At 44.2% G+C, this 26,794-nt stretch overlaps 1 protein-coding gene across 3 annotated transcripts in view; it reads right to left on the minus strand.

The window, feature by feature from the left end:
- RASGRP3 (RAS guanyl releasing protein 3) overlaps nucleotides 1-26,794 on the minus strand; it is a 77,181-nt gene that overhangs the window by 38,247 nt on the left and 12,140 nt on the right. For 2 of the 3 annotated variants that reach the window (XM_048484093.1, XM_048484074.1), the window contains exons 2-4: nucleotides 9,846-10,020; nucleotides 8,480-8,582; nucleotides 5,730-5,792 (exon numbers count right to left, since the gene is read on the minus strand). In XM_048484093.1, the coding sequence (XP_048340050.1) occupies nucleotides 5,730-5,792; nucleotides 8,480-8,582; nucleotides 9,846-9,918 (239 nt within the window). In that variant the 5' untranslated portion in view covers nucleotides 9,919-10,020. Of the gene's footprint in view, nucleotides 1-5,729; nucleotides 5,793-8,479; nucleotides 8,583-9,845; nucleotides 10,021-17,042; nucleotides 17,117-26,794 lie in introns of those variants that run through there. The other variant, XM_048484083.1, reaches the window with a different exon arrangement.

Here is a 26,794-nt window from a genome sequence, read left to right on the forward strand (position 1 = left end):
CTCCCCCATGTGGTCAGTGTAGTGGGCTGGGTAGACGGCGAGGAGATCGGCATCGTCTTCTGTCAGGGTTTCCTTCCTCTGCAGATCGTGGGTAATACGCTCTGCTAGAGTTTTGAAACCCGCGCCATTACGTGGCATTGACGGAGGTGCGGTGGCTTCAGAAACGAAGAGAGGGGAAGGCGGAGCAGAGAGGCTGGAGGTATAGAAGGAGGTGAGGCGGCAGGGCCGCTGGTGAGCACGAAACCTGCGGGAGAGTTTGAAACGGGAGGAGGACACAGGCGTCCTGCTTAGTGGATAGAGAAAGTTCCAGGCTTGAAATTGTAGGTGAAAGATCCAAAGGAGGGAGATCCATGGCAAAGACACCATGGACCACCTGCAGGCTGGATGGTATTGACATAACACTGTCTCCATCAGTCCAGTAGCTTACAGCCGCACATCGGCGCCGAGGCTCTCTGTGCAGAGTGCTCTCGATGTTTTCCCAGTCCTTAAGATTGAATCGTCCCCCTTTCTGGGTACCATGGACATTCCCTATCAATCTCCTCAACCAATTCAGCGCGAGCTCCCCTCTCTCTTAATACGGAGATCCCTGCTCGCTGGCTTTGCGCTTAAAAGCGCTTTTCAGTCTTACGCTAACGTGCTTGTCAAAAGTCGCGGCTTTAGCACCAAGCTGCCCATGCTTTACTGGTGGTTACGTCAGACAAGAGAGTGTCCTAGGAACAGCGAATCCCTGGATGCGCCGGACATCCAGCCGGATGGTCGGTACACCGAGGGGTGGGTCCCTGGATGCGCCGATCCAGCAGACGATGGTTACCCGAAGAAGCTCCTTTTCCCAGGCTGACGGTAAGTCACGGGCGGAGGTTCGAGGATTCCCGGGTTTCGGCACCAGCTTGTAGTCATACCCACGGTAGGCCCCAATGAAGAGACGAGACGCTGGAGATTTCTATCTGGTGAGAGAGCCAGAGGCAGGAAGCGCTGGGATCCCGTGATCCTGGCAACTCTGCCGTGCGCTCGCCCCTCACACCTTTTATTAGGGTTTCAAATCGGGCGCGTGTAAAGGGGTCGAGGCAGGCGGAGAGAACGGGAGGTCGTAAGAGCGGGAGAGCGGGAGATCATCATGTGATGCATGATCTCAGCCGGGCTGCTACGTCGCGGGAGGAAGCATCCGTGTCTGGGCCTAATCTTCACCTGAGGGCAGGAGCCCCTTTGTCCCTTTGTATGGGACACCTGGTGACCGTGAGTCAGGCAGTTCATGACCCGTGACTCATAGAGAAGCCGGGGTTAGGGAGCATATTGTGCACCCGGAGAGGCCATTGCCCGGCACCGGCATGCCTGGCGCTTCCCTTCTATGGTTCTATACTTGGGTTCATGGGTTATTCACCTCCCTACAATACCGCCCCATCCCGAAGGGGCTCTGGGCGGTGTACATCATAAAACATCATACATAAAACATCATAATATATTAGCTAGAGGAGTGAATCAAAATTATAATTAACATCTACGCTCCATCACTATAAAATCCCATTTAAAACAGCAGTTATTTCTTAGTACAGGCATCCCACGAAACCCTTACTTAAAACCTAAACCCTCCCAGAGAAGAGAAGAGAAGAGAAGAGAAGAGAAGAGAAGAGAAGAGAAGAGGGGGGGGAAGACAGTGGGTCCCGGTGATGTTAAGGGCCCCTATATAGCAGAAAGGAATAAAGGGGGCACACTCAGCGGCTGGTCTCTCCAAAGGCCCGGTGGAACAACTTAGTCTTACAGGACCTGCGGAAATCGCCGAGTTACAATAGTCTAACCTGGAGGTGACCGTTGCATGGATCACGGTGGCTAGGTCTGTGTTGGAGAGGAAGGGAGCCAACCGCTGGGCCTGGCGAAGATGGAAAAACGCAACCCGGGTTGTATGGGCCACCTGGGCCTCCATTGAAAGAAACGAATCCAGGTGGACCCCCAGGCTGTGAACGGAGGATGCCGGGGCCAAAGCGACCCCCTCCAATATAGGCGGCTGGAATTCCCTTGGTCTCTCCCCCCGGCCCAGCCAGAGGACCTCCGTCTTTGATGGATTAAGTTTTAACCTGCTCTGCTGCAACCAACCAGCAACCGCCTCCAAGCAATGCTGTAGAGCTGCAGGGGCGGCGGCAGCTCCCCCCTCCATCAACAGAATGAGCTGAGTGTCATCAGCATATTGGTGACAGATCAGCCCAAAGCTCCATACCGAGCAAGGGGTCACATATAGATGTTAAATAACGCACGGGGACAATAATGCCCCCTGAGGCACACCGCAATGAAGCGGGCACTTCCGGGAGGCTTTGTCCCCGCACCACACTTGCTGACTTCGCCCCCGGAGAAACGAGACGATCCATTGAAGGACACTGCCCAGAATCCCGGAAGCGGCCAGGCGGTGGGCCAAAAGATCGTGGTCGACCACATCAAACGCTGCAGTAAGATCTAATAACACCAGCAGCGCCAATCAGCCTCCGTCAAGTTGCATACGTAGCGTATCTGTGACAGCGACGAGAACTGTCTCCGTCCCATGCCCAGCACGGAAAACAGACTGGAAGGAATCGAAGGCCAATGCGTCATCCAGGAAGCCCTGAAGCTGCTCCAGCACCACTCTCTCAATTACCTTCCCCAGAAACGAAAGATTCGAGACGGGGCGGTAATTGGCCAGATCTCCGGGATCTAACGATGGTCTTTTCAAGAGCGGGCGGACCACTGCCTCCTTCAACCCACCCGGAAAGACTCCTTGCTCAAGAGAATCATTGATAATCTTCAACAGGTGGGGTCGTAGCTCCTCTCGGCAGGTTTTAATAAGCCAGGAAGGGCACGGATCCAGAGGACAGGTAGTAGGTCTAACAGCAGTTGTGACAGACACTTGCAAAATCCCAACAAATTTCTATAAAATGAAGTATTGTCAGTACCTTTTGCTGGAGAAATTGGCAAAGATGTATAAAACGTTTTGAATAAGTGTTGGAAATGTGATAATCAAACAGGGACTTTTTACCATTTATGATGGACTCATAACGCAGATAAAATTTTTTGGAGACAAATACATTCAACAATTCAAAGAAATTTAAAGACTATCATACAAATGAAACCAGAGGCATTTAAGAACATAAGAAAGAGCCTGCTGGATCAGACCAGAGTCCATCTAGTCCAGCACTTTGCTACTCACAGTAGCCTACCAGCCTTTGGGAGCTCACATGCAGGATGTGAAAGCAATGGCCTTCTGCTGCTGCTGCTCCCGACCACCTGGTCTGCTAAGGCATTTGCAATCTCAGATCAAGGAGGATCAAGGTTAGTAGATATACATCGACTTCTCCTCCATAAATTTGTCCAAGCCCCTTTTAAAACTATCCAGGTTAGTGACAGCATATTCCAAACACCAATCATATGTTGCGTGAAGAAACGTTTCCTTTTATTAGTCCTAATTCTTCCCCCCAGCATTTTCAATGTATGCCCCCTGGTTCCAGTATTGTGAGAAAGACAGAAAAATTCCTCTCTGTTGACATTTTCTACCCCATGCATAATTTTATAGACTTCAATCATATCCCCCCTCAGACGTCTCCTCTCCAAACTAGAGTCCCAAATGCTGCAGCCTCTCCTCATAAGGAAGGTGCTCCAGTCCCTCAATCATCCAAATTGTCCTTCTCTGCACTTTTTCTATCTCTTCGATATCCTTTTTGAGATGTGGCGACCAGAACTGAACACAGTACTCCAAGTGCGGTCGCACCACTGCTTTATATAAGGGCATGACAATTTTTGCAGTTTTATTATCAATTCCTTTCCTAATCATCCTCAGCATAGAGTTTGCCTTTTTCACAGCTGCCATGCATTGAGTTGACATTCCCATGGAACTATCAACTAAGACGCCTAAATCCCTTTCCTGGTCTGTGACTGATAGCACTGACCCCTGTAGCGTGTATGTGAAGTTTGGATTTTTTGCCCCTATGTGCATCACTTTGCATTTTGCTAGATTGAGTTTTACTTGCCATTTTCCTAGCCCACTCACTCCACTTATCAAGGTCCACTTGGAGCTCTTCGCAATCCTTTGTGGTTCTCACCACCCTACCTAATTTGGTATAATCCGCAAACTTGGCCATCACGCTACCCACCCTACTTCCAGGCCATTTATGAATGGGTAAAAGAGCACTGGCCCCAAAACGGATCCTTGGGGGACACCACTTCCTACATCTCTCCATTGTGAGAACTTTCCATTTACACCCACCCTTTGCTTCCTGTTTCTCAACCAGTTTTTAATCCATAGGAGGACTTTCCCTCTTATTCCTTCATTGCTGAGTTTTCTCAATAGTCTTTGGTGAGGAACTTTTTTTGGGGGGGGGGGGGGGAACTTGTAGAAAAGCAGCTTGAAAAAAATGGATCTTTGTTTTTATACTTGACAGCAGCAGCAAGAATATTATATGTTCAAAAATGAAAAAACTTCATGCATACCTACAACAGAAGAACAGCCTGTGAAGTTGTTGGGGCTGGCAAAGATGGCTAAACTTACTCCTTTGATTAAAGAATTTAAATTATTGGATAATTGGAAACCCCTGAGAAACTTTTTGTGGAAAACAGAAAAATGAATTGTTGAACTGTGGATTTGAGAAACAGGAAAACAAGAAAATTGATATAATAGAGAAAAGTAGTATTTCTGCACAGCAGAAATAAAATGTCTTGAGGATGTTTTAAAAATTGTTTTGAGGAAGACGTTCACACAGCTCTCCCAAAACGTCTTCAAAACATTTTATTTCTCTCAACCGGAGTTTTTCAAAAATTACTAAACCAGTGATCTTTTCCTCTCAATCAGGCTTGAAAACGTTTCCTGTCTGCCAAGTGAGCAAAAGTAGACAGGAAACAATTTATTTCTCACACCCAAACCTCTTTCATTTTTGCCGTTCCTGTTCCCCATGGAGGTTTCCTCTGCTTGCAGCTCATCTGCATACGATTTCCATGTAAAAAGTAGATGAATAAAGTTTGTTTTGCCTAGTGATCCCGCGCACGTGTCATTTTTCGTTTTTTGTTTTGTTTTGAGGAATATGTCTGCGAAGCTACAACATCACGATTACAGAAGTTGTAACATGTGCATATTTGTGTCATCATAGTTTTCCACAGAAGTTGTAACATGTGCATATTTGTGTCTTCATAGTTTTCCAGACATACCCATCAAAACAACAAAAAAGGAAAAAACAACACATGCACAGGATCACTAGGCAAAACAAACGTTATTCATCTACTTTTTACATGGGAATTGCATGCGGATGAGCTGCAAGCAGAGGAAACCTCCATCGAAAACCATCACCAAATGGCAGGGGCAAAAGACTCTCTGGAGCAGCACACAAAAATGGTGGACGCAACTCTGAAATTGGTCAGTGCTCCATCAGCCAGCAGGCAGGAAAAAAGAACCCTTGTTGCAGGCAGTGCTCTGTGTTTTCTGCTGTGGGGACACAAAAAGTCAAAACCGATCTTTCAAAAATGTCTGCAGAATGTTTTATTTCTGCTGTGTGGAAAGGACCAGTGTAAGGCTTATTAGTAATAATAATTAAGAATTAATTTTTACAATTGTAACTAGAGAGCAAGAGCCCTCCCTTTCTCCGATTATGTGTACTTTTTGTTTTTTTTTCTCACTTTTTTGTTTCATTTACTTCTGTATGTTTTTTTAAGTCTTAATAATCAATAAAAAAATTACTACAATGAGAACATACGCTCTTCCAATGGAATAACATTCCACTTACCTCATAAAGTAGCAGATTTTTAAACGGATTTCATCTGTGTTTTCTCCACTGGAATCTCTATATGTAAATTAGTTAAAGAAGTCTTTGTGTCTGTTGTTTTCTGTAACATTTACAAGCTTCAGTTTCTTGGTTGAATAAGCAAAAGGTATATAAATATGAACAATACATTCTCAACATATCTATTCATGACAAAAGTAAGATTTTTTTAGTATTATAAAAAGAAATATCAAGGCAGGACATGATTCAAACACATTAGAACAAATATAGGCTCTCCACAACTAACAGTAATTCACCTTAAAATGCTGATGACGCCCAACTATATCTGTTGATGGACAGCCAGTCAGATACCGGCCCAGATATTTTGGCCAGTTCTTTAGAGACCTTGGTGAAATTATGTATTTATTTAGCATATAGGCCGCTGTCAGGTATCTAAGTGACCGAGATGCGTTCCTACCTCACTGTAACTGCTTAACACTACAAATCAAATGCTGCTAAAAGATATATGTGACCAGCCTACTATATGTTACCACTGCCAACTGGGGCATTCTTTCCTTGATCTTTACTTTATGGTTTCACATGCTTTGTAGATAACCAGGCTTTCCCCAAACACCCTGATCCCATGAGAAATGGAGCCGTATTTGTTATCTGGTGGGGGCAAGAAGCCAGGTGGCTCTCTCTTACTATCTGCTGCCAATCTTGGGGTGCCTTAGCTCTGGGTGTCAGGTTTCAGATTGAAGTCAATAAACAGGCTCTGGATACTTGATCAGAAGTCTTTATTGAACACAGTTGGTACCTGGCTTGGCAAAGCCAGTTCTGGCAGGCTATAGTAAAACAGTTACATTTATCCCCAGGGTTTTTCCGCCAGAATCCCCCCTCCCTGGTTCTCATGGAATGTGAGAACGTTACAACAGAAAAGAGAACGTTTAGGAGTCAAGCATCTTAAGGACCAGGAATTGTTTTTCACAATTTTTTGGGAATTTGGGAGGGGGGATTTGCCAGCGATAAAAGGTGTGGCAAAAGCCAGGTTTCCCCAGAACTGGCTTTGCCAAGCTTTGGTGCTCTGATGCTTCTCAATAAACGCTACTGATCAACTATACAGAGTCCGTTTATTGGCTTAAGGTTCAAGACCTAACAGCTGCTCATCCCCTTGTGGGCTCAGGGTAGCTTCCAACATTAAGTAATAACAGTAAAATCAATAAAACATTCATGTCCAAGCCCCAGTGTTACTATCTCCTGTAGGGTTAATGGTTAGATTATACCCTATAAATCATCATTCACATCCAGTGTCAGGAAAGGAAAAGGGAGATGAAAAAGGGGAAAAAGGAAGAAGGGGGAGGGAGGGGAGGGGAGGGTGCCCGCTGGATTGATACTGTTGCTGCCTCAACTATAGGTCTGATGTAACAACTCTGTAAATTGTATTAGGTCCTGCAGGGCCTAGATCAGTGATGGCGAACCTTTTCGAGACCGAGTGCCCAAACTGCAACCCAAAACCCACTTATTTATCGCAAAGTGCCAACACGGCAATTTAATCTCAATACTGAGGTTTCAGTTTAAAAAAATGGTTGACTCCAAGGTGTGCGTTACTTGGGAGCAAGCTTTGTGGTAATCTGCGGCTTTGCTTTGAAGCAACCGTGCAACTCTTCCAATGGGTGAATCACGACCCTAGGAGGATTTACTCAGAAGCAAGCCCCATTGCCAGAAACCGAGCTTACTCCCAGGTCACACTTTAGTTCTTCGCATGAAAATCAGTGGGGTTTAACAGCGCTTAACAGGGTTACCTATACTGCTTCCCCAAAACTAGGTCTTGGGTTTAATGCTAATAATCTAGCCCAGTGGCCCAGGCCAGCCTAGATGTGTGTGGGGGAGGGGTGTTTCTCCCCTCACATGACGAATTCTATTTGTGCGGGCCCACAGAGAGGGCTCTGAGTGCCACCTCTGGTACCCGTGCCATAGATTCGCCACCACTGGCCTAGGTCTCACTTGATAGAGCATTCCAAGAGGCCAAGGTCAGAGCAAAAAAAGCCTTGATCCTGGCTGAGACCAGAAAGACAGCTTTTGGACAAGGGATCATCAGTATGTTGTTAACAGCTGAGTGTAAGGCTCTTTGGGGAACATATTGGCAGAGATGGTCTCACAGGTATGACGGACCCAGACCATTTAGGGCTTTAAAAGTGAGTATCAGAACCTTGAACCAAATTTGCTACTCCACCTGGAGCCAATGTAGTTGATGGAGCTACGGCTGGGTGTGTGCTCACCATGGGGTCCCAGTAAGAACCCGAGCCACTGCGTTTTGTACCAATTGGAGCTTAGTAGTCCAGCCTGGAGTTGAACGCTGCATGAATCACTGTAGACAAGTTGGATTGGGAGAGGTAAGGTTCTAGCAGCCTAGCCCAGCAAAGGTGGTAAAAAGTCAGGCAGGCTACATTTGTCACCTGCTCTCGATAGCTAAGGCGGCATCAAGGGTCACTCCTGGGCTTTTGATGGTCAGCATAGGTATTAACTGCACGCAGTCAAGAGTTGGGAGCTGGTCACCCCATTCCCCTGATGCAGCAACAGGTCCTTCATTGCTGATGGATTTAACTTTCAGTCTGTAAAATTGTACATGGCCTAATTCTTTCCAATGGCCAGTTGTAAATCAAAGGACAAAATATCACATTTTTTCAATTTGTTGTTTAAAAACTTCTACGTTGACAGTATTTGAATTATAAAAAGATTCTTGGTTCTACCAATGTAGATCTCTTAAAGGATATAGGGAGAGAAGTTTGCCAGCCAGTTCTGTGGACTGTAGATACCATCGATGCATTAACAGGAAGGTTCTTGGTAAATTATTATTATTCAGTTCCCCTTTGTAATCTGTAAAACCACAGATAAACCATTCAAAAAAGGATAACGTACATTTTAGCATGTGCATGTAAACATACAAATACACATAAATTCAAATAAAGTAATACAAGCAAAGGTTTAAGAAAGCTTACAATGATCAACAATGAAATCAGAAGAGAAAGAAAAGGGTGAACATCAAACCTATCAATGCATAGAGATGCATTCATATCCCCTGTTTCTCCTGGGATAGTATAAGGATATGTAATTTTACTTTGTGGAGGAACTCTCGCCAAAAAAACCAATTCCCATTTTTTAACAGTTCCTAATTGCCGGTGACTAGTGTAGCTTTTCTTCACAGCTGCTCTGCACATTACATTTTTCTTCCATACTAGTCTGCTTAGTGAAGCATTTAGAACAGGGGTAGGGAACCTGCGGCTCTCCAGATGTTCAGGAACTACAATTCCCATCAGCCCCTACCAGCATGGCCAATTGGCCAATTGGCCATGCTGACAGAGGCTGATGGGAATTGTAGTTCCTGAACATCTGGAGAGCCGCAGGTTCCCTACCCCTGATTTAGAATGTCAGAGTATGCAGAAAAGACCCAGGTTCAAATTGCCACTCCATGCAGCTCATTCTCTCAACTTCACCTACTCTACAGGAGTGTTTTGGGAATAAATAGAGTAGGGGAGAACTGTGTATATTTCTCTTGAGCTCCATGGAGGAAATGTAAGATTAAAATTAAACAAATAAATAGATGGTGGTAATCTTTACATAGGAAAAGGCATGTTTTGCATAATTTCAAGTAAAGTGGGAGTCTTCTTGATTAGGCATGTGCTTATAGCAAAGAGAACACTTAAAAGGAAGCAAAGAGAACACTTAAAAAGATGTGGAGTACACTGTTTTTCAAGTGTGAAAAGGTCCTAAATATCTCCTCAGTTTAAAAAAAAAGTCTTCCTCAATTAGTCTTGGTAAATGACATGATTCTGGCTACCCTGCCGTAGTTCACAGCCTTTTCCATTATTATCTGAAGACTTTCCCTTAAAAAAAATGCTTTAGCTGATTTTCTACAACTATATCAATTGATGCCCAGTTACAAGAACACTACTTTAATTTGTTCTGCTGATTTCTCATTTTTGAAGTGGTACAGCGTGGCCTTACATACTCTTATGACTTTACAATTGCATCTCAGGAATTTCCCTTCTTTTTACCACATCAAAGTCACCACCAAGATACTATGGGTATACATGAATACGTTCATAACCATTTTCGGGAGATATCCTTGAGGACTCATACCAAACGTTTGAATGCAGGTGCTTAATAGTTCATCCAGCGTTGCAGCCTTCCCAAGTGTATTGGACCCCATCATCCTTTAACTGTCATCAGAAGAGACAATGCGCTTCCACCACCCTAAAGGAATGCTGCTGAGGGGGCGCCATCAGATAACTGTCTGCTATACTTCACCAGAAATCTGGAAGAAGGGAAAAAAGGACTGAACTTCAGCTGCACATCTTGGCCAACCTTTAAAGTTCTGCTAATTAAAAAACAACAACAAAACCTTCCATTCTTTCCATCCCAACACTATATAGGAAAATGCTTACAGGCCTGTTCTAGTAAACATTGACACTGTTCATTCCCTCTGTTCAAGGAAGGGATGTACATACCTTGGAGGGAAAAAAACACACTCAATTCATTTCATATTAGGCTAAGAATGTGGAACTGGAATGAATGTACCGTATATACTCGCATATAAGTTGACTTTGAAAAAGCCCCCCTAAACTTATATGTGAGTGAAGTGTGTTTTAAAAAATATTTTAGGGTTTTTACTTTGTCGGCCGCCAGGGGGTGCAGTTTTTAGGCTAGCGGAACCAAAATTTCAGAGATTTTTCAAGTGACTCTCCTTATGATACCACCCAAGTTTGGTAAAGTTTGGTTCAGGGGGTCCAAAGTTATGGACCCGCAAAAGGGGTGCCCTATCCCCCATGGTTTCCAATGGAAGCTAATAGTAGATGGGGCTACATTTTGAGGGTCCATAACTTTGGACCCCTTGAACCAAACTTCACTAAACCTGGGTGGTATCATCAGGATAATCTCTTGCTGACGCCAGCCAAGTTTGTTGATGTTTGGTTTAGGGGGTCCAAAGTTATGGATCTCCAAAGTCGGTGCTCCCATCTTGCATTGTTTCCAATGGAAGCTAATAGTAGATGGGGCTACCCTTTTGAGGGTCCATAACTTTGGACCCCCTGAACCAAACTCCACCAAACCTGGGTGGTATCATCAAGAGGGTCTCCTAAAGATACTCTGAAATGTTGGTACTGCTAACATAAACATTCCTCTCCTGACCAAAAATCCAGTTTTGAAGGATTTTAACTCTTGTGTTTTAGCTTGGTTGCTGATTGAGCTAAGGTTTTTGTACTTTTAAAGTTATTGTTGAGACCATATTGTTTTTGTTGACCTTCTTTTCCACTTACAGAGCTAGTTTACTGTTTTTCCTTGAAATAAATATTCAAAAACAGTTAACCTACTGATGCCTCAACTAATGATTTTATTGGTATTTATTTTTATTTTTGAAATTTTCCAGTAGTTGCTGCATTTCCCACCCTCGACTTATACTCAAGTCAATAAGTTTTCCCAGTTTTTTGTGATAAAATTAGGTGCATCGACTTATATGCAGGTCGACTTATACACAAGTGTATACGGTACATTCTTCCTGTTTATCTTTGCATCTGGCTCCACCTGCATACTTTGTTGTGACCCTTGTCTTAAATTTTAAATGACAAGCTGTTTGAGGTGCGAACCTGGCCTCCTGTGTTCTGCAAAGCATCATACACATTGATGAACACTACATAAACAAATATCTGTTTTGATTTATTATAAATGATAGCGGAGTCAGAAATGAATTATTTCATTTCTGATCTTGCTGTTCAGTGAAGGTGAAATTATGTTTTATTTCTGTATAAGTTAGATAGGAACAAGTTGTATTAGGTAAAATGTAGGAATTAATGTTGTATTTTGTATTTGTGTCTGTATGGAACCTCCTTCGCTCAGGGCAGGAATCCACCCCTGCTCCACCTGGGCATGACCCTTTCATTTGCTAAAACAATGAATGGACGTTTGACAAAAGGGACCTCAGAAGAAGCATCTCCATCTGCCTTAATCCCACCAGCAGGCAGATAAGGGTTTAGTTTCCTGGCCCCAAGCACCCAAAGGACTCTTTTGTGTTTATCCCGCCTGTGCCTACGTCATTGCCACGCCCGCTTCTGCTGCGAAATTCAAGAAGGGAGTGCCCTCTGGATTCTAATTGGTTCCCAGGACTCCCGGGCAGGAGAAAGTGTATTTAAGTTGTTGTACAGCTGCTAGGCAGCGCAGTTGCCGTGGTGTGGAGGTGCTGACACATAGGTCAGCATCTCAATAAACTCATTTTTATTTTCACTATTCTCGCTGTGTTGGGTCCTGTTTCTGTTCCTCTGCGCTGCTGAGAGCTGGAGGATCTGGGAGAGTAAAAGTTACCCAGGCAGCATGGTAACATTATCACAGATTAGCAGTGGTATAGTGGTGTAGTGGTTAAGAGCAGGTGTACTCTAACCTGGAGATTCCCTGCTCTGCCACTTGAGCTGTGGAGGCTTATCTGGGGAATTCAGATTAGTCTGTGCACTCCCAACACATGCCAGCTGGGTGACCTTGGACTAGACACAGTTCTTCTGAGCTCTCTCAACCCCACCTACTCCACAGGGTGTTTGTTGTGAGGGGGGAAGGGAAAGGAGTTTGTAAGCCCCTTTGAGTCTCCTATAGGAGAGAAAGGGGAGATATAAATCCGACTCTTCTTCTTCATCATCTATATAAATAAAAAACACAGGCACTCTGTTTACTTTGCAGGAACAGCTGGTGCTGGAAAAATGGGTTCCCCCCCAACTATTTAATTAAAATATTTAAATTAAAATATGTATACTCCTTTTTATTCACAAGGATCTGCAAGATAGCTTAACAGCAATATTAAAATCCCTATACAGACAATTTAATGCTAGGATAAATTGAAGGCAGTAGGAACAGAAGAAGATCCAACATGAGATGGATTGACTCAATAAAAAAACCCCATGTCCCTCAGTTTGCAAAATGTGAGCACGACTGATATCAATTGGTTGTTTTGGAGGACATTGATTCACAGGGTTGCCATGAGTTGGATGCAATTTGATGGTACTTAATACACACGCATACACACAGAGCACATCAAAGCAACAATATAATTACAAAGCTGATTAAGGATGTAGAAGCATTAAAAATATTTTACTATGGTAAATGACCTCCAAAATGGCAGGATCCCAAGCAAGCCTCCCTCAGGAGGAAAATCCATAACCCAGGTGTCACCAGCAAGAAAGCCATGTCACAGATAACCACCCATGTAAATGTGGGACAATGCCATACAGCAGGACTCCTGAAATGGATCTAAAAGAGGAGGTGAGTTCATAAACGTCATATGGGCAGAACTATAAATTAATAGTTTCATTAAGCTCTAACATTGCTGTTTAGATTTATCAGGAAGGACTGTAGTTGTTCTCCATAGTTTGCATGCAATTCGCTACAAATTCACAGATGGGATCTTCACAAATCTCCACCTTTTCCCTGTAATCCTTTTCCTGAAAAGGCCAGAGTCCCTAGGGAATGTCATAATATGTGGCACAGCAGCGGGAAGGGGAAATTGCAGGGCACAGCTCTCTTTCTTGTGCAAGCCCTTGTTCCAATCATAAGAACTGTGAGGAACAGTTTCTACCAGTCACCTCTCCCCCACCCCATCCTTCACATCAGGAGCATCTTTGGGGGGAGGGGATGGGGCTCTGGGGGGGGGGGTTAGCAAAAGGAAGATCGGTTCCACTTGCAGTCTTACGGGTCGAAGCCATTGATCATGGTAAGTGTTCACATAATGTATACAGGTTATTAAACTCTGTGACCTGACCATGAATTCAAGGGAAATGTCTCTGCTTCTAGTAATTGATATGGCTTAGTTCTATGGAATTGGCAAAAAAGCCACTTTATTGCAACAACTCTCATTGTTGCAGTTCCTTTAGCAAAAGAGGTGTAGAGGTTGGCAGATTTTTTCCCCCATGAATATATATTACTGATGCAAAACACTTAGATTACATCAGAACACAAATTCTTCTGACATGTTCAGAAATTACAGAACAAGTAAAGCTTTCAAAAACCCTAGTAACCTTTTACATATCTGCAGGTACCAAGTGACTGCTGAATAAAAGGTATATTACAGGACTTCCTGAAGATGTTCAAGCTCAGGAATTAGAAAAGCATAAGAGAGTTTCTGCACTGGAAACCCCTTTAGAGATTTCTATTGCAAATTCAACTGTTAATTAATTTACAATTATTTTCTGCTCTTTTCTTAGGAGAAATAGGGAAAATATGTGTTTGAAACCTCTGGGAGGGATAAGCTTACAAGGGGATTTAGAGCAGGAAACTGGCAGATGGAAAGACGATTAAATAAATACTTGTTTTCTCTTAGCAGAAACATGGGAGAAATTCTTTGGTGAAAAAAGCAGAATACAAATAAGTGAATAAAATGAAACATCATGTTTGCACAAATGAGGTAGCCACAGTGCCATATCCCATGACCATATAACGAATTGAGTGTTGTTGTTTTTTTAAAATACAGGCTTAATGTGTTGAAATAGGCAGCAAACAGCCCTATCCAAAAGGCCGGGCACCCAGATGTGCCCCTGTGGTCACACTGGCCCACTGTTCCCAAGGAGGCTTTCCGGCAGTGTGGGAGGCTATACAAAAAAGCCTCCCTGCTGCCAGAAAGCCCACTGGGCTTAATGAGGGGCCTTTCCCCACTTACCTTAAGCCCCGCGCTACTCTCTTCAAGTAGCGCGGGGTCCTTGGGCACTCCTCACAACAGGGGCGGCCACAGTGAAGCCGCCCCAACTCTGCCGTGGTCGTGCCCCCTCAGCGCGTGGCATCCCTGGTGCTGGAGAAAACGGCGCCTGTTGATGACCCCACACAGAGCGTGGGGTCGTGGGGATGCCCGGGCACGCACCAGGGATGCCGCGTGCTGAGAGCAGCGCGCGGCATAGGGGGGATCACTTGGAGTGGGGAAAGGCCCGAGCTTACACATGAGCTGGCACAACAGAGTCAACAGTCAGGTGAAAGCTGACCAGCATTGGCTCCTCCCACAGCCATGCCCCCGAAACGCCCCCACTATGCAGGTGGCAGAAGCATTTAGCACCCCATCCCACTATCATGGAGCGCTGCAGTGGCTGCCTGCCAGCGGATTTGCCCCTCAGCTAGAGCAGGTGCCCCAGATAGGGCAAATGCACCAGTGCAGCCCCACATCTCTCCCAGAGGTGGATTCTGCCCCCCCCCCCCAGATATCTCATTAAGTAAATGCCATAAATCTCATTAAGTAAATAAATCTCATTAAGCCCCTATTGAAGGGACAGGACATTTTTTCCTCTGGGCCAGGGGTCTGCAACCTGCAGCTCTCCAGGGCCATGCTGGCAGGGGCTGGTGGAAATTGTAGTCCATGAACATCTGGAGAGCTGCAGGTTGCAGACCCCTGCCTGGGCAGTTAGCAACCCAGCAGATGACCTTTCAGTAGAGGAATTTTTAAAAAATAATGGATGCTTTTAAACTTTTTTGAGCATAAACAAGTTAAACTGGTTGTATGTTCCAGTGCCAGAGAAATGGAGCACAGAACATGTTTAAAAAGGGGGGGGGGTGATGAAAAGATGAACAGGATCCATTGTTATTGCTATCACAATGGCTATAAATTTGATGAGGGGATTTTTACATTAAGTTTCGCACAAACGAAAAATGTTAACTGCATGTTTCCAGTCACAAAGAAAATTTTAATGAAAATTAACAGCAAAATCCTTTTGAAACAGTTGACAAAACTGTGTGTCCCTTGTCACATGATGGCTATCATTTGCTCCTGCTACCTCCATGGCTTGCAGGAAAAAATAATTTTTAAAAATCACCATCAGGTGACAGTGTGATGTCAATCCATTTTAGTAATCTCAAAAAAAACCAAACCCCTCATTGTGGTTTTATCATAGAACTTCTGGCAATTCCTGGAGAGACACGATATCACTTCCTGATTTCCCCCAAAAGTGTCATAGTGACATCACACCATCACTCACCTTCACCCCTCCATATCCCCACCCTCAGTCTCTTGCTAGTTGCCAGGGTATGCTGGGCAACCCTAGCCAATAGTTGGCAAAATTAACTATGGAGCCAATTTGTAAATAGTAATGCTGATAAGGGCAGTAGAAGCTCTCCCATGGCTTTACCATCAGTACTGTGGATTGAATAATGGGCAAATAAGATTCCTTTGCTATCAGTGACCTAGCTGGGGGTAGTGGATAAACTTTACCTTGCCTGTGCACAATAACCTTCCCCAGTACTCATTGCTTCTGCAAAAAGAAAATACTATTTTTGTAGAAAGAAAGGCCCTGAGAAAGAACTGTCTGCTGCATGCAGCAGTGAACTGCGATATGACTTTCTTGCTCTCTACTCTCCATTTTCACCCTTCCATGATCTGAACTGTCATAGATTTGGCGTAGTAGTAATAGTAAAAGACCTATAGGGCAGTACTCTTGTGCTGTTCTCTCCAAAAGTGCAAATATCTGATTGTATTAACCCCACCCCCAGAAAAATATCTCAACAGAAAACAAACTACCTTTTCAAGCACTACTCAGATAGAACTGGTGAACGAAAAATGCCAGTAGCAAGATATTGAAAAAGATAAGGATGAAATACATAGGCAAACTCCAAAGGTCAATAATCATTGGCAAATGTGATGCTTTTTATAAGATATCCCCCCCCCTTTCCCCTTCTTATGTACAGTAGAATGCAGTTTATGAAAGACGGCATTTGTTGCTTTCCTTTTTGTTCATCAAAAGTCAGCACCCTTCATTATCAACAAAAATAACTACTGAAACTGGTCGTGCTGTTTTGAATGAACTGTACAGTGTTACAGTTAAGCTGAAATACTATACAGACATTACACTTTAACTTACTTCAGATTAGTACAGAGGAAGAAAAACATTTTAATGGCTAAGTTTCAAGACAAACACAGTTCCTGTGCTGTTAACCATTTTGTACAAGGGAAAACTTCACCAAGTGCCCTTCTCCTGCCGAACAACATTATAATAAAAGCAGATGCACCTGCCACATTCTGGTTCTGCACACTTCTTAAAGACAAGGAATCCCTGCTCTGAACTGGTCTTGGCAAGCTGCATCAGAAAACCTGGCTTGTTTTTCTTTATTAATGCAAAAAAGCTACCTATTTTATTCCTGTCATTAGGCTGCTCTATAATGGGTTCAGCAGAAGACTGTTGTTTTTGGCACTGTGTCAGGATTGTAGTTAACAGTATTCCAGCCTTAAGGTATTTTGCAGAGCAAAACTAGGAAAGCATTTGTAACTTTAAGGGGGAGGGGATCCACAAACACACATCCAGCCCAACAGTAACAGAGAAAATCACTTACTGTACTTGGTTCTGCTGAGGTATTCGACACAAACATCTCCCTTCTTTGTCTAGTTGCCAAGTGCTAAAGCATAAATGAGCAGCTGTTTCCTTTGAGCTGGGGTTGTATGTCTTAACTAGTCACATGCCCCCTCTGATAAATTTCTCTCTGATGCCAAGAGGTCAGTCTCTGAAGAACATTATTCCCCTTATTCAAAAAGAAAATGAAGTTCTTTTTGTAAAATCAGCATCAGTGGAGGCATTTGACTGGAGCATGGCTTATAGTCCACAGTTGTGACAATGGCTGTTATTTCAAATAATCCGTGATAATAATGTCAAAACAGATCAGCTATGTCAGAGGGTAGGCCAGCAAAGATGGAAAGTTAAACATTCTACTGTAGTTTAACTTTCTTTCTTTTTTCAAACTAGCATTACAGTACTCTTATACCACTGGCTGAGCAGAAGCCAATTTCCGGAGGACCCTGCTGGGTGGTCACCTTTAGGATCAGTTGTGGCAACATAGAGTTTTGTTCTTTTGCTTTGGGTTTGCAAAAAACTGGGTTTGAGCATGACCTCACTGCCATAAAATGAGAACCTGGAAATTCTCTCTACATGCCTGCACACTCATTGTTTTCAACGGAGGTACCATGTGAAAGTAAAAGGCAAGGAGCAGCAGTGGCGCAGTGGTTAAGAGCAGGTGCATTCTAATCTGGAGGAACCGGGTTTGATTCCCCGCTGTGCTGCTTGAGCTGTGGAGGCTTATCTGGGGAATTCAGATTAGCCTGTGCACTCCCACACACATCAGCTGGGTGACCTTGGGCTAGTCACAGTTCTTCAGAGCTCTCTCAGCCCCACCCACCTCACAGGGTGTTTGTTGTGAGCGGGGAAGGGCAAGGAGATTGTAAGCCCCTTTGAGTCTCCTGCAGGAGAGAAAGGGGGGATATAAATTCAAACTCTTCTTCTTCTTTCACCTCTGTAGGGAACATGGAGTATGTGCACATAGGAGAGTTCTACATTTCCTGTTCCTCAGTATACGATAGAACTGGAAGTTCAGAGGAATGCTTAGCAGATGCCGAAATCTCAAAATGAAACAACTAGAAGTAGTATTAGGGCTGTAAGATTTAAGTTGTTTATCAGTAGATTTATCAGCTGGGCTTATCAGAGAGGGCAATTTTTTGGTTTGAGTGTGTCATTGTAGTAGGGAGTGTGGTAATATAGACATTATTGTTTCAGCTATAGGTTTAAAACATGTAACAAAATAAAAAGCAAATGGTTGAGATTTACACCTCCCACACAGAGGTACTGGCAACTGGCTGTTTATTGAACTGGCACCAGTTTCTCAGTAGGCACTAGATTGAGATTTTGGTAATATGCAATTATATTTAAATTGCTCAGTGAATGAGCTGAAAGCAAGAGAATTAATACATTAAAAATCTTGAATCAACTGATTATTCATTACATTAGCATTCTGTGCTTTGGGTGCATGTGTCCAAACTTGCTCTTGGTCACAGAAGGGATAATAGTTGGAAGAACTTTTGGAATGCTTCCACTCAACAAATACTAGTAGTATGTTTTTTCTAATGCTCTATGACTACTAACTCTGACCAGCGCCAGTTGCTAAAATATTTAGTCCCACTCAATGTGCCTCTATGCTGGGGAAATTCCAACAGAATGAGCATCAAGTTCCCTGTTCCCTGCTGCCCCAGCAGCAGGCTCCAAGAGAATGTGAAGAGAAGCACTGCATGGGCTGTGCCTTAGACAGATCTCACAGGCAGCAGCAGAGAAGGCACATGCCCTATCTGATGCTACCAAGTATTCACCATGCTTCCTCTGACTATATCTTGAGCATGCCCCAAATGGCATGAGTGGAGGTATGTACCTTCTCATCCCAGTATTGCTGTTTGCCTCATTTTTATCACTGTCACTGATGGTTCATTGGTTTATTTATACCACTTTTATGTCATTCAAACCCTTCCTGTGTCCTATTGTAACAAATAGTACTAAATCAATTAAAATTAAATAAAACACTAAATCAATTAAATTCAGCAGAACAGTCTATGAAGCACAGAAGCTTGTTAGACTTTCTCAATGTGTTCACCCAGTACAATAGTTAAGTAAACTACAATATAGATATGAGCCCAACTAAAAAAGTTAATAAAATAAAATAAAAACTTATGTCAGAAACTAATTCATAAAACAGTTTTCCATCTAAAAATCCCTACATGCTCTAGTGTTCGTGTCTCAACTTAACTGTCTCACACTAATTCAGCTATTGGTCAATTTAGCACAGGTGGATTCTGCACAGGGTAAATATAACGGGCGTAGGGAGTAATACAAGCCATTGGGGGGGGGGGACGACTTCACACACGTCCCATTCCCAAAACGAGTTCGGCTTTTTTTATTTTCCTCAACCCAGGATTTTAGAAAATCACTGAACCACAGTGGCGTAGCTATAATGGGAACATATGGGTACAAATGCCCTGGGCGTCCCATGGTAAACATTGCCTCTTACAGCCTTTTCCCCTCACCCCGCCTGGCCCAGCAGAAGCTTTTCAGTCAGCTGCAAAGAGCAGCCGGCTGAACTAAGGTAAGTGGGCGGGGGTGAGGGAGGGTGGGGCAGGGCAGGGCGTCTTCACACCCCTCACCCTGCCATGCCAGGCCCGGAAGAAGCTTTTTAGCTGGCTGCAAAGAGCAGCTGGCTGAACTCAGGTAAGTGGGTGGGAGGGGGAGGGGGTCACCTGGAGGGGGGGTTGGAGTCCATGGCGGAGCAGGCACCACTTCGCCCAGGCACCATTCCCCGCCATGCCTATGCAAAACCAGCCATCCTTTTGCAAAAATCCCGGGTTGTAGCTGCTCCCACACTAATGGCCAGGCAGGAGACGCTTTATTTCCCTCCCTTCCACCCATTCACTGTAAGTTCTGTGCCATTCATCATCAGGGAGAATCCACCCACCTGCCATTCTGTGCAGGTTGCCCAGCAGATTGTGGGCAGATTCTCTCAGGGCCCCATAGGGTACAAAGTCCTCCAAGCACATTTTCTCCTGTGGCAGTGAGAGCATGACTGATCTACAGCAACACATTAATTGATGCCCTGCTGTTGTGGGGAGGTTCCTGGTTTGTTTGTTTTTAATTGTGTGTTGCACTTGTGCAGCTATGAAGGTGCAGCCAATTGGATTGTGGGGGTTCATTTCTGCACAGCTACACATGTGTTGCAGGAAATAATAATAAAAGAGAAACATCTCTGTGCGAAGGCATGAAAAGAACCTGGATTGTTTCTATGGACTCTAATTGCTGCCTGAACAGCACACATGTGAATGGGCAAAAGGAAAATGGTTTCCTTTATGATGACTGTAACCCATCATACACTTGCTGTGCGGAATCCACCCCAGCTAGGATCGTCAACTCTGGATTGGGAAATTTCTGGATATTAGGGGTGGGGCCTGGGGGGGTGGAGTCTGGGGATAAGAGGGGGCTCAGCAGGGATGTGATGGCCATAGAGTCTATGCTCTGAAGCTACCAATTTATCCTGGGGAACTGGAGAAAATCTCTGTAGTCTAGAGATTGGTTGGAATTTAGAGAGAACTCCAGATTGTCAAGCCTATGCCTGGCAGAGTACCCAGTGGCTCTCCAGTGTCTCAGCAAGAAATGTCTTCCCAGCACCTGTGACTGGAGACATTTACACCAGCAATGCCAGGGATTTAACTAGAACCTTCTGTTTTCAAAGCCACGTGCTTTATTGTTATACTGGGCTCTCTGTGTGGACTAAGAAGTTATACCAAAGACTTCACAGACAAGGTAGAATTTGGGGTTTAGGAAGAGGCATTCTGGGTGAGTTCCCGGCTTAAGGGACTGTGAGGAAACTGGGCAAAGTCACTTAATAGGCGGAAGATATTAGCAGAGGATTATAGAGCTGATAACTGAGGGATACTTGAGAAAAGATGTGACGTTCAGTCTCAAACATAGTTAAACATCCTGCAATAATTTAATAATCTGATCTCTTTATTTATAACAAATGCTACTAGGTGAAAGAGTAATGGAGAGATGGATGGCAGGAGAGAAAGTGACTGAAACATTTATCATATTTTTATTACCATGTGCCTTCAATTAACACAGCACAGCACACTAGGCTACTTCGTATCCTTCACTCAACACTTTTCTGAAGTAAATTAAGCTGAGATTCATAGTCTAAAGCAGGAATTTGAACTTGGGTTATCCCCAATGAGTCTCCACTCCCCAGAGAAATCTACAGTGTGTTATCATTTATGTCTGACTCCTCAGTGATGCTTTTGTATCATAACTGCAATGTATTATATAAGCTCTCATACATGCTGACTGTTATGAAACCGCAAAGCAACATCAGGCTCCAGTGCCACAGTACGGGTCAAGGATGAAGAGTTCTACAATCTGCTTTGATCATCTTTGCTTTCTGGAATTAGAAGAAAAGACATTCCTCTTTTTAACTGCCCAAGAAAATGTGAAGAAATATTCATAGAATCTATACTGGTTTGGATTAACTGAGGCGGATTCTGTATGGGCCAAAAACAGCAGTGTGAAAAGGGTGTGAAAATGGTGTAAACACTCTTACACCATTTTCACACTGTTTTCACATCACTGTTTTTGGTCCATGCGGAATCTGCCTGAGTGTTCCAAGAAACTAGGACAGGTTGGATTTTAAAAAAATTGAAATCACAAACCTATAGGATTAACAATCTTATAAACTGAAGTACTAGCATAGCATGTAAAGTATATTGGCGTATTGTGGAGTATGCAGATTAGGTCTTGGACCTCCATCCTGTGTTAAAGTCACAGCTGGGTTCCTCAGTTCCCATGCACACAGTGCCCAATTCAAATAGTGAGTGAGGAGCAAATGGAGAAGAGTCCTATTGCCCCCCTGCCCCCCTCAGAACCACTTTCCTGACTTGAAATTTGACCCAAGGACAGTATTCCATTTGCTGATGAAAGGCTCTCCTATGTTCCTTCTGGTCCTTCTGGCACCAAGTGGTTCAAGAAAAGCTCAAAACAGCCAGACATTATTGCCTCTTCCAAGCCCCCCTTCCATTGGGAATCAGGAAAAAATTCAAGAGACCCCTGTGATACCTGGCACAATTACCCATTTTCTAAGTACACAGAAGAAAATGGAACATCCACAAGTCTGTCCTTATTCCCTGCAGCACTCCATCTGGGAAATCACCAGAAGCCCAGCGATGTGGGAGGAACCTCTGTGGGGCATTCTCATTTCCTGATGAGAGGGATATTCAAAGCTTCTTCCTCTGCCACCAACAATTCTGCCTGCTGTTCAACAGAACCAGGGGTGGGAGGAACCTGTAGTAGAAGCTATAGTCTTTCATGCAGTGCTGAGCTTTATATCCTGATTTTGTATTGCAAGTATACAATTCAAGCTTGAATATTTATTCTGGTTTATTCCCCCACATTCTGGCTTTTGTACTGGCCTGCAGAAATTGCTTGACGTATGTGATGAAAATAGCAAATCTGCCATGTGTGGTCACTTTAGACTGTACCACGAGACAATTGTCATTATGTTGTGAACTGTGGGTATAGCATGTCAACTGGCATTTTCTGAGATGTGAGGATGTGAAAACAGAGCAGGAGAAAGACTGAAGCTGCTTTTCCCTCTATGCCACGGTCACAAGCAGAAAAAGAGTAGATGCCTACTGGTAGATGCCAAGGGGGCGGGGTGGGGCACGATGCACTGGACGTGCACCAGTGTAAGGGTGTGACAGGAGTGCAGGATGTAGGCATGCCCTGGATCTATTCCCCCCTCGCTCTGCCCTTGATACTGGCCTATGTGGATTCACATGAAATCACATTAAGCTGCCCTATACTGAATCAGACTGTTTGTCAAGATCAGCACTGGCCTCAATGTTTGGCAGCTGTTCTCCAGGACTTCAGGGGGAAAGTGTTCCCTATCAACTCCCAACTGATCCTTTTATCTGGAGATGCTGGGAACCGAACCTGGGACCTTCTGCAGGCAAAGCAGATGCTTTATCACTAAGCCACAGCCCCTCCCTTATTAGAATATTTAATTATTATGATCAGTTATAAAGAAGAAAATAATCACTGCAGCCAGCCTCATAATACACTAGATCTGAGTTCAGTGAGCTTGTAGAGTCAGGGCTCCTTGCATCAGATACAAGTTAGCAATTCATACCTGACGAAGGGAGCTTTGACTCTCAAAAGCTCACACTTCCAAAATCTTGTTGGTGTCTTAAGGTGCTAGCAGACTCAAACCTAGCTGTTCTATTGCAGACCAACACAGCTACCCTTTGAAGCTATAATATGCTGTTTTCTTGCTACATAACCTTGAATTCACCCAAGAATGGGCCTTAGGACCTTGCTGCAACTTGACCTTCCAATAGCCCTCTTCATCATCCCTGAATCTGTAATGGTACCCATTTAAAGTGCCTGAATTAGACTTGCTCGTCTTTTAGCACTTTTAGTTGGAGTGCTTTGTGTGAAAATGCCTCAGGAGATTCCCAGAATAAATCCCTTCATTTGACTTTTTAAAAAGTCCCTCATACAGACTTCAGTTATAACACCATGCCCATTTTAGACAGCTGTAAAGGCACTACTGTGAACTCACTGAGTCTTACAGTTAGAATGCACATTGCTCTTTGCTCTGAAATCTGTGGATGGATCACCCCATACAGTTAAACCGGGGGGTGGTGGTGGTGGTACATCATATATGCTTTGCCAATGGGCCTAAGCCAGGGGTGTCCAACGCCATGGGGCTGATGGGAACTGTAGTCCATGAACATCTGAAGCACCAGAGTTGGACCCCTGTGGCCTAAGCAATTAATTTTTTTTCATGTCACGGGCATTTCCATGACATATAAACCATTCTTTCAATCTTTTAACCCTATTCTATTATTTTTAAAAGTTAAAATTAGGTTAGTTTTAATATTTAAAAGTACTGTATCAGCAACAATGACATGGTTATTCATATTATGAATGAGTTAATGGCACAGACCTCAGGAATGTCTCTTGCACAAACCTCTTTTCAATTAAAGAGAATTACCAAAGACCAATGGCACCTGGACCAGTGCTGTTACAATGATGAGAACTGGTTCAAGAGCATTATTGTGAGTTTACACAACTTTCATCCCATTCAACAAGGCTTGCAATGAAGATGACTCTGGGAAGTTGTGTTCAAGAGTTTCTTTATTACTTCCTTCTTTTTTAAATTGTGGAAAGAAGTTTAGCTTCTGTGTGGCTTGCAAAGGAGAAGATCCTGATGATTTTGAAAATAACGGGCCCTCTAAAGCCCAGCTTTCACCACAATAGTCACAGTTTTTGGTTTTGTTTTGCTGATGCTGTTTTCTTTTTCATATATAAGGGCTTTTGCCCTTGTATACAAGCTGATCTTCCTCACAGGCCTGGAGCCTAGGTATAGCTGGACAAACAATAGTTCTTGGTGTAAGGGGGTGAATGAAAGCAACTCCAGTCACACCAGGCAGGCCATTTTAAAAATATCCACACGTGATTAAGATGTCAGCTATAAATAAACCAGCAGCAGCTCTCGCATTAAGTGGTTGTGCTTAAAGGCATATCTGAAGAACATGATGGAAAGTAAAACTGCCTGTAGATATGGCTGCCTGGGGCAATACAATCCTGAAAGGTCTGCAAGCATCCTATGCAGTGCCTGGTGAGGAAGGTCAAATTCTACATAACAGATTGTGTCTGAGGTAACTCGGCTAGCATATACCTACCCAAGGTCAGTAAGCCAGGGAGGCCAATCATAAAAGATTCAATTGCCCTCTGTAACAGACAGGTCACTTAACTTGGAGTGTTGCTCTTCTTTGGACATTTCCCTCCCCCTCCCCTTCAGCAATTCTCAGCCCATATGATTAAAAATATAGGTAAGGTTGCACAAATTGCTTTCCTTTGGTGAAGGAGTATGCAGATTCTGGATTAACACAGGCATTTTAACTAGGGTCCTTGTACACCCAATTGCTTAATGAAGATTTATATCCGTGGCTTGGGAGTGAAGTAAGCAGATTGTTCTTTTGTGTATGTTTTTTTTAAAAAAGAAGAATGTTCGGGGGTGGCTGGGAGGCCTCGCCCTGGACTTAACCGGTCTGCCACTCAGCTTCTCCCTTCCGCACAGAACCTCGCACGCCTTGCCTCTTTGCCCTTTAAACTGCCCCGCCATCCCTCTTGGGGCTTGCCATGTGTGCTCATTGGCCTTGCCCTCCCCCCTCCGTGCATCCCCGTCAGCTCCTCCTCTCGCCTCCTCTGATGATCTCCAGCCTCCCGCCGAGTCACCGCCTCCTTACCCCGCTCTCCCAACCAGAGGCGTAGCTACCATGGGGACATCCGGGGACAAGTGCCCCGGGCGCCACCTTGTGGTGGGCGCAAAAATTGCAGGTTTGTTAGTGGCTTTTTCTATTTTCCAGGGTTTTTCCCATTTTTGGCCTGCAGGGGGCGCAGCTTTTAGGCTAGCAGCACCAAAATTTCAGACTATTGTCAGGTGACTCTCCTGATGATACCAGCCAAGTTTGGTGCAGTTTGGTTCAGGGTGTCCAAAGCTATGGACCCCCAAAATGAGTGATCCCCATTACTCCATTGTTTCCAATGGGAGCTAATAGTAAATGGGGCTACCTATCTTTGAGGGTCCCATAACTCTTTGGATCCCCTGAATCAGAAACCTTCACTAAACCTTGGTGGTATCCATAATGATAGTCTCCTGTTGATACCACTCCAGGTTTAGTGAAGTTTGGTTCAGGAAGCCCAAAGTTATGGACCCTCAAAAGGGGTGCTCCATCCCCCATTCCAATGGGAGCTAATGGTAGATGGGGCTCCCCTCTTGAGGGGCAATAACTTTGGGCTTCCTGAACCAAACTTCACCTCAAACCTGGGTGGTTCTAATCAGGAGAGTCTTCTGAAGATAAGCCGCCTAAAAAAAGTTTGGTACTGTTAGCTTAAACATTGCTCCCCTGACAGGCACCCTCAAATTTTCCCCAGGTTCTCTCTTTAAATCTACCTCCTTTGGAGTGGATTTAAAGGGAGAATCTGGGCTCCCTAGATTAAAAAAAACATTGAAAGTATTGTTGAAGGCTTTCAAAAACCAGATTCAACTGGTAGTTGTGAGTTTTACAGGCTGTGTAGCCGTGGTCTGATAGATCTTGTTCCTAACGTTTCGCCTGCATCTGTGGCTGGCATCTTCAGAGGTGTATCACAGAGAGAAGTCTGTCATAAGAGAAGGCTGGACACAGTGTATAATAGACTTCTCTCTGTGATAACACCTCTAAAAATACCAGCCACAGATGCAGGTGAAACATTAGGAACAAGATACACCAGACCACGGCCACACAGCCCAGAAAACCCACAATAACCAACATTGAAAATGATGCTGTTTGGGGTGGGGAATCTACCCTGAAACAGCATCACTTTCAATGTTGTTTAAACTAGGGAGCCCAGAGTATCCCCTTGAGGTGGATTTAAAAGGAGAATCTGGGCTCTGTAGTTTAAACAACATTAACAGTGATGCTGTTTCATGGTGGATTCCCCGCCTTCAAAAAATAGCATCACTTTCAATGTTGTTTAAACTAGGGAGCCCTGGGTGTGTTCAGATTTGTGTGTTGGGTCATGTTCTATAATGCAATGGTGACTTTGAGATGGCCTGGTGCAAAAAATGTTGTTTGGTCGTGGTGGGGGAGGAATGCTGCCCAAATTGGGGGGGGGGGGGCGCAAAACTCAGATTTTGCCCCGGGCTCCATTTACCCTAGCTACACCCCTGCTCCCAACGTCCGGTTC

The sequence above is a fragment of the Sphaerodactylus townsendi genome, linkage group LG01 (assembly GCF_021028975.2).
Source record: "Sphaerodactylus townsendi isolate TG3544 linkage group LG01, MPM_Stown_v2.3, whole genome shotgun sequence".
Lineage (NCBI taxonomy): Eukaryota > Metazoa > Chordata > Lepidosauria > Squamata > Sphaerodactylidae > Sphaerodactylus > Sphaerodactylus townsendi.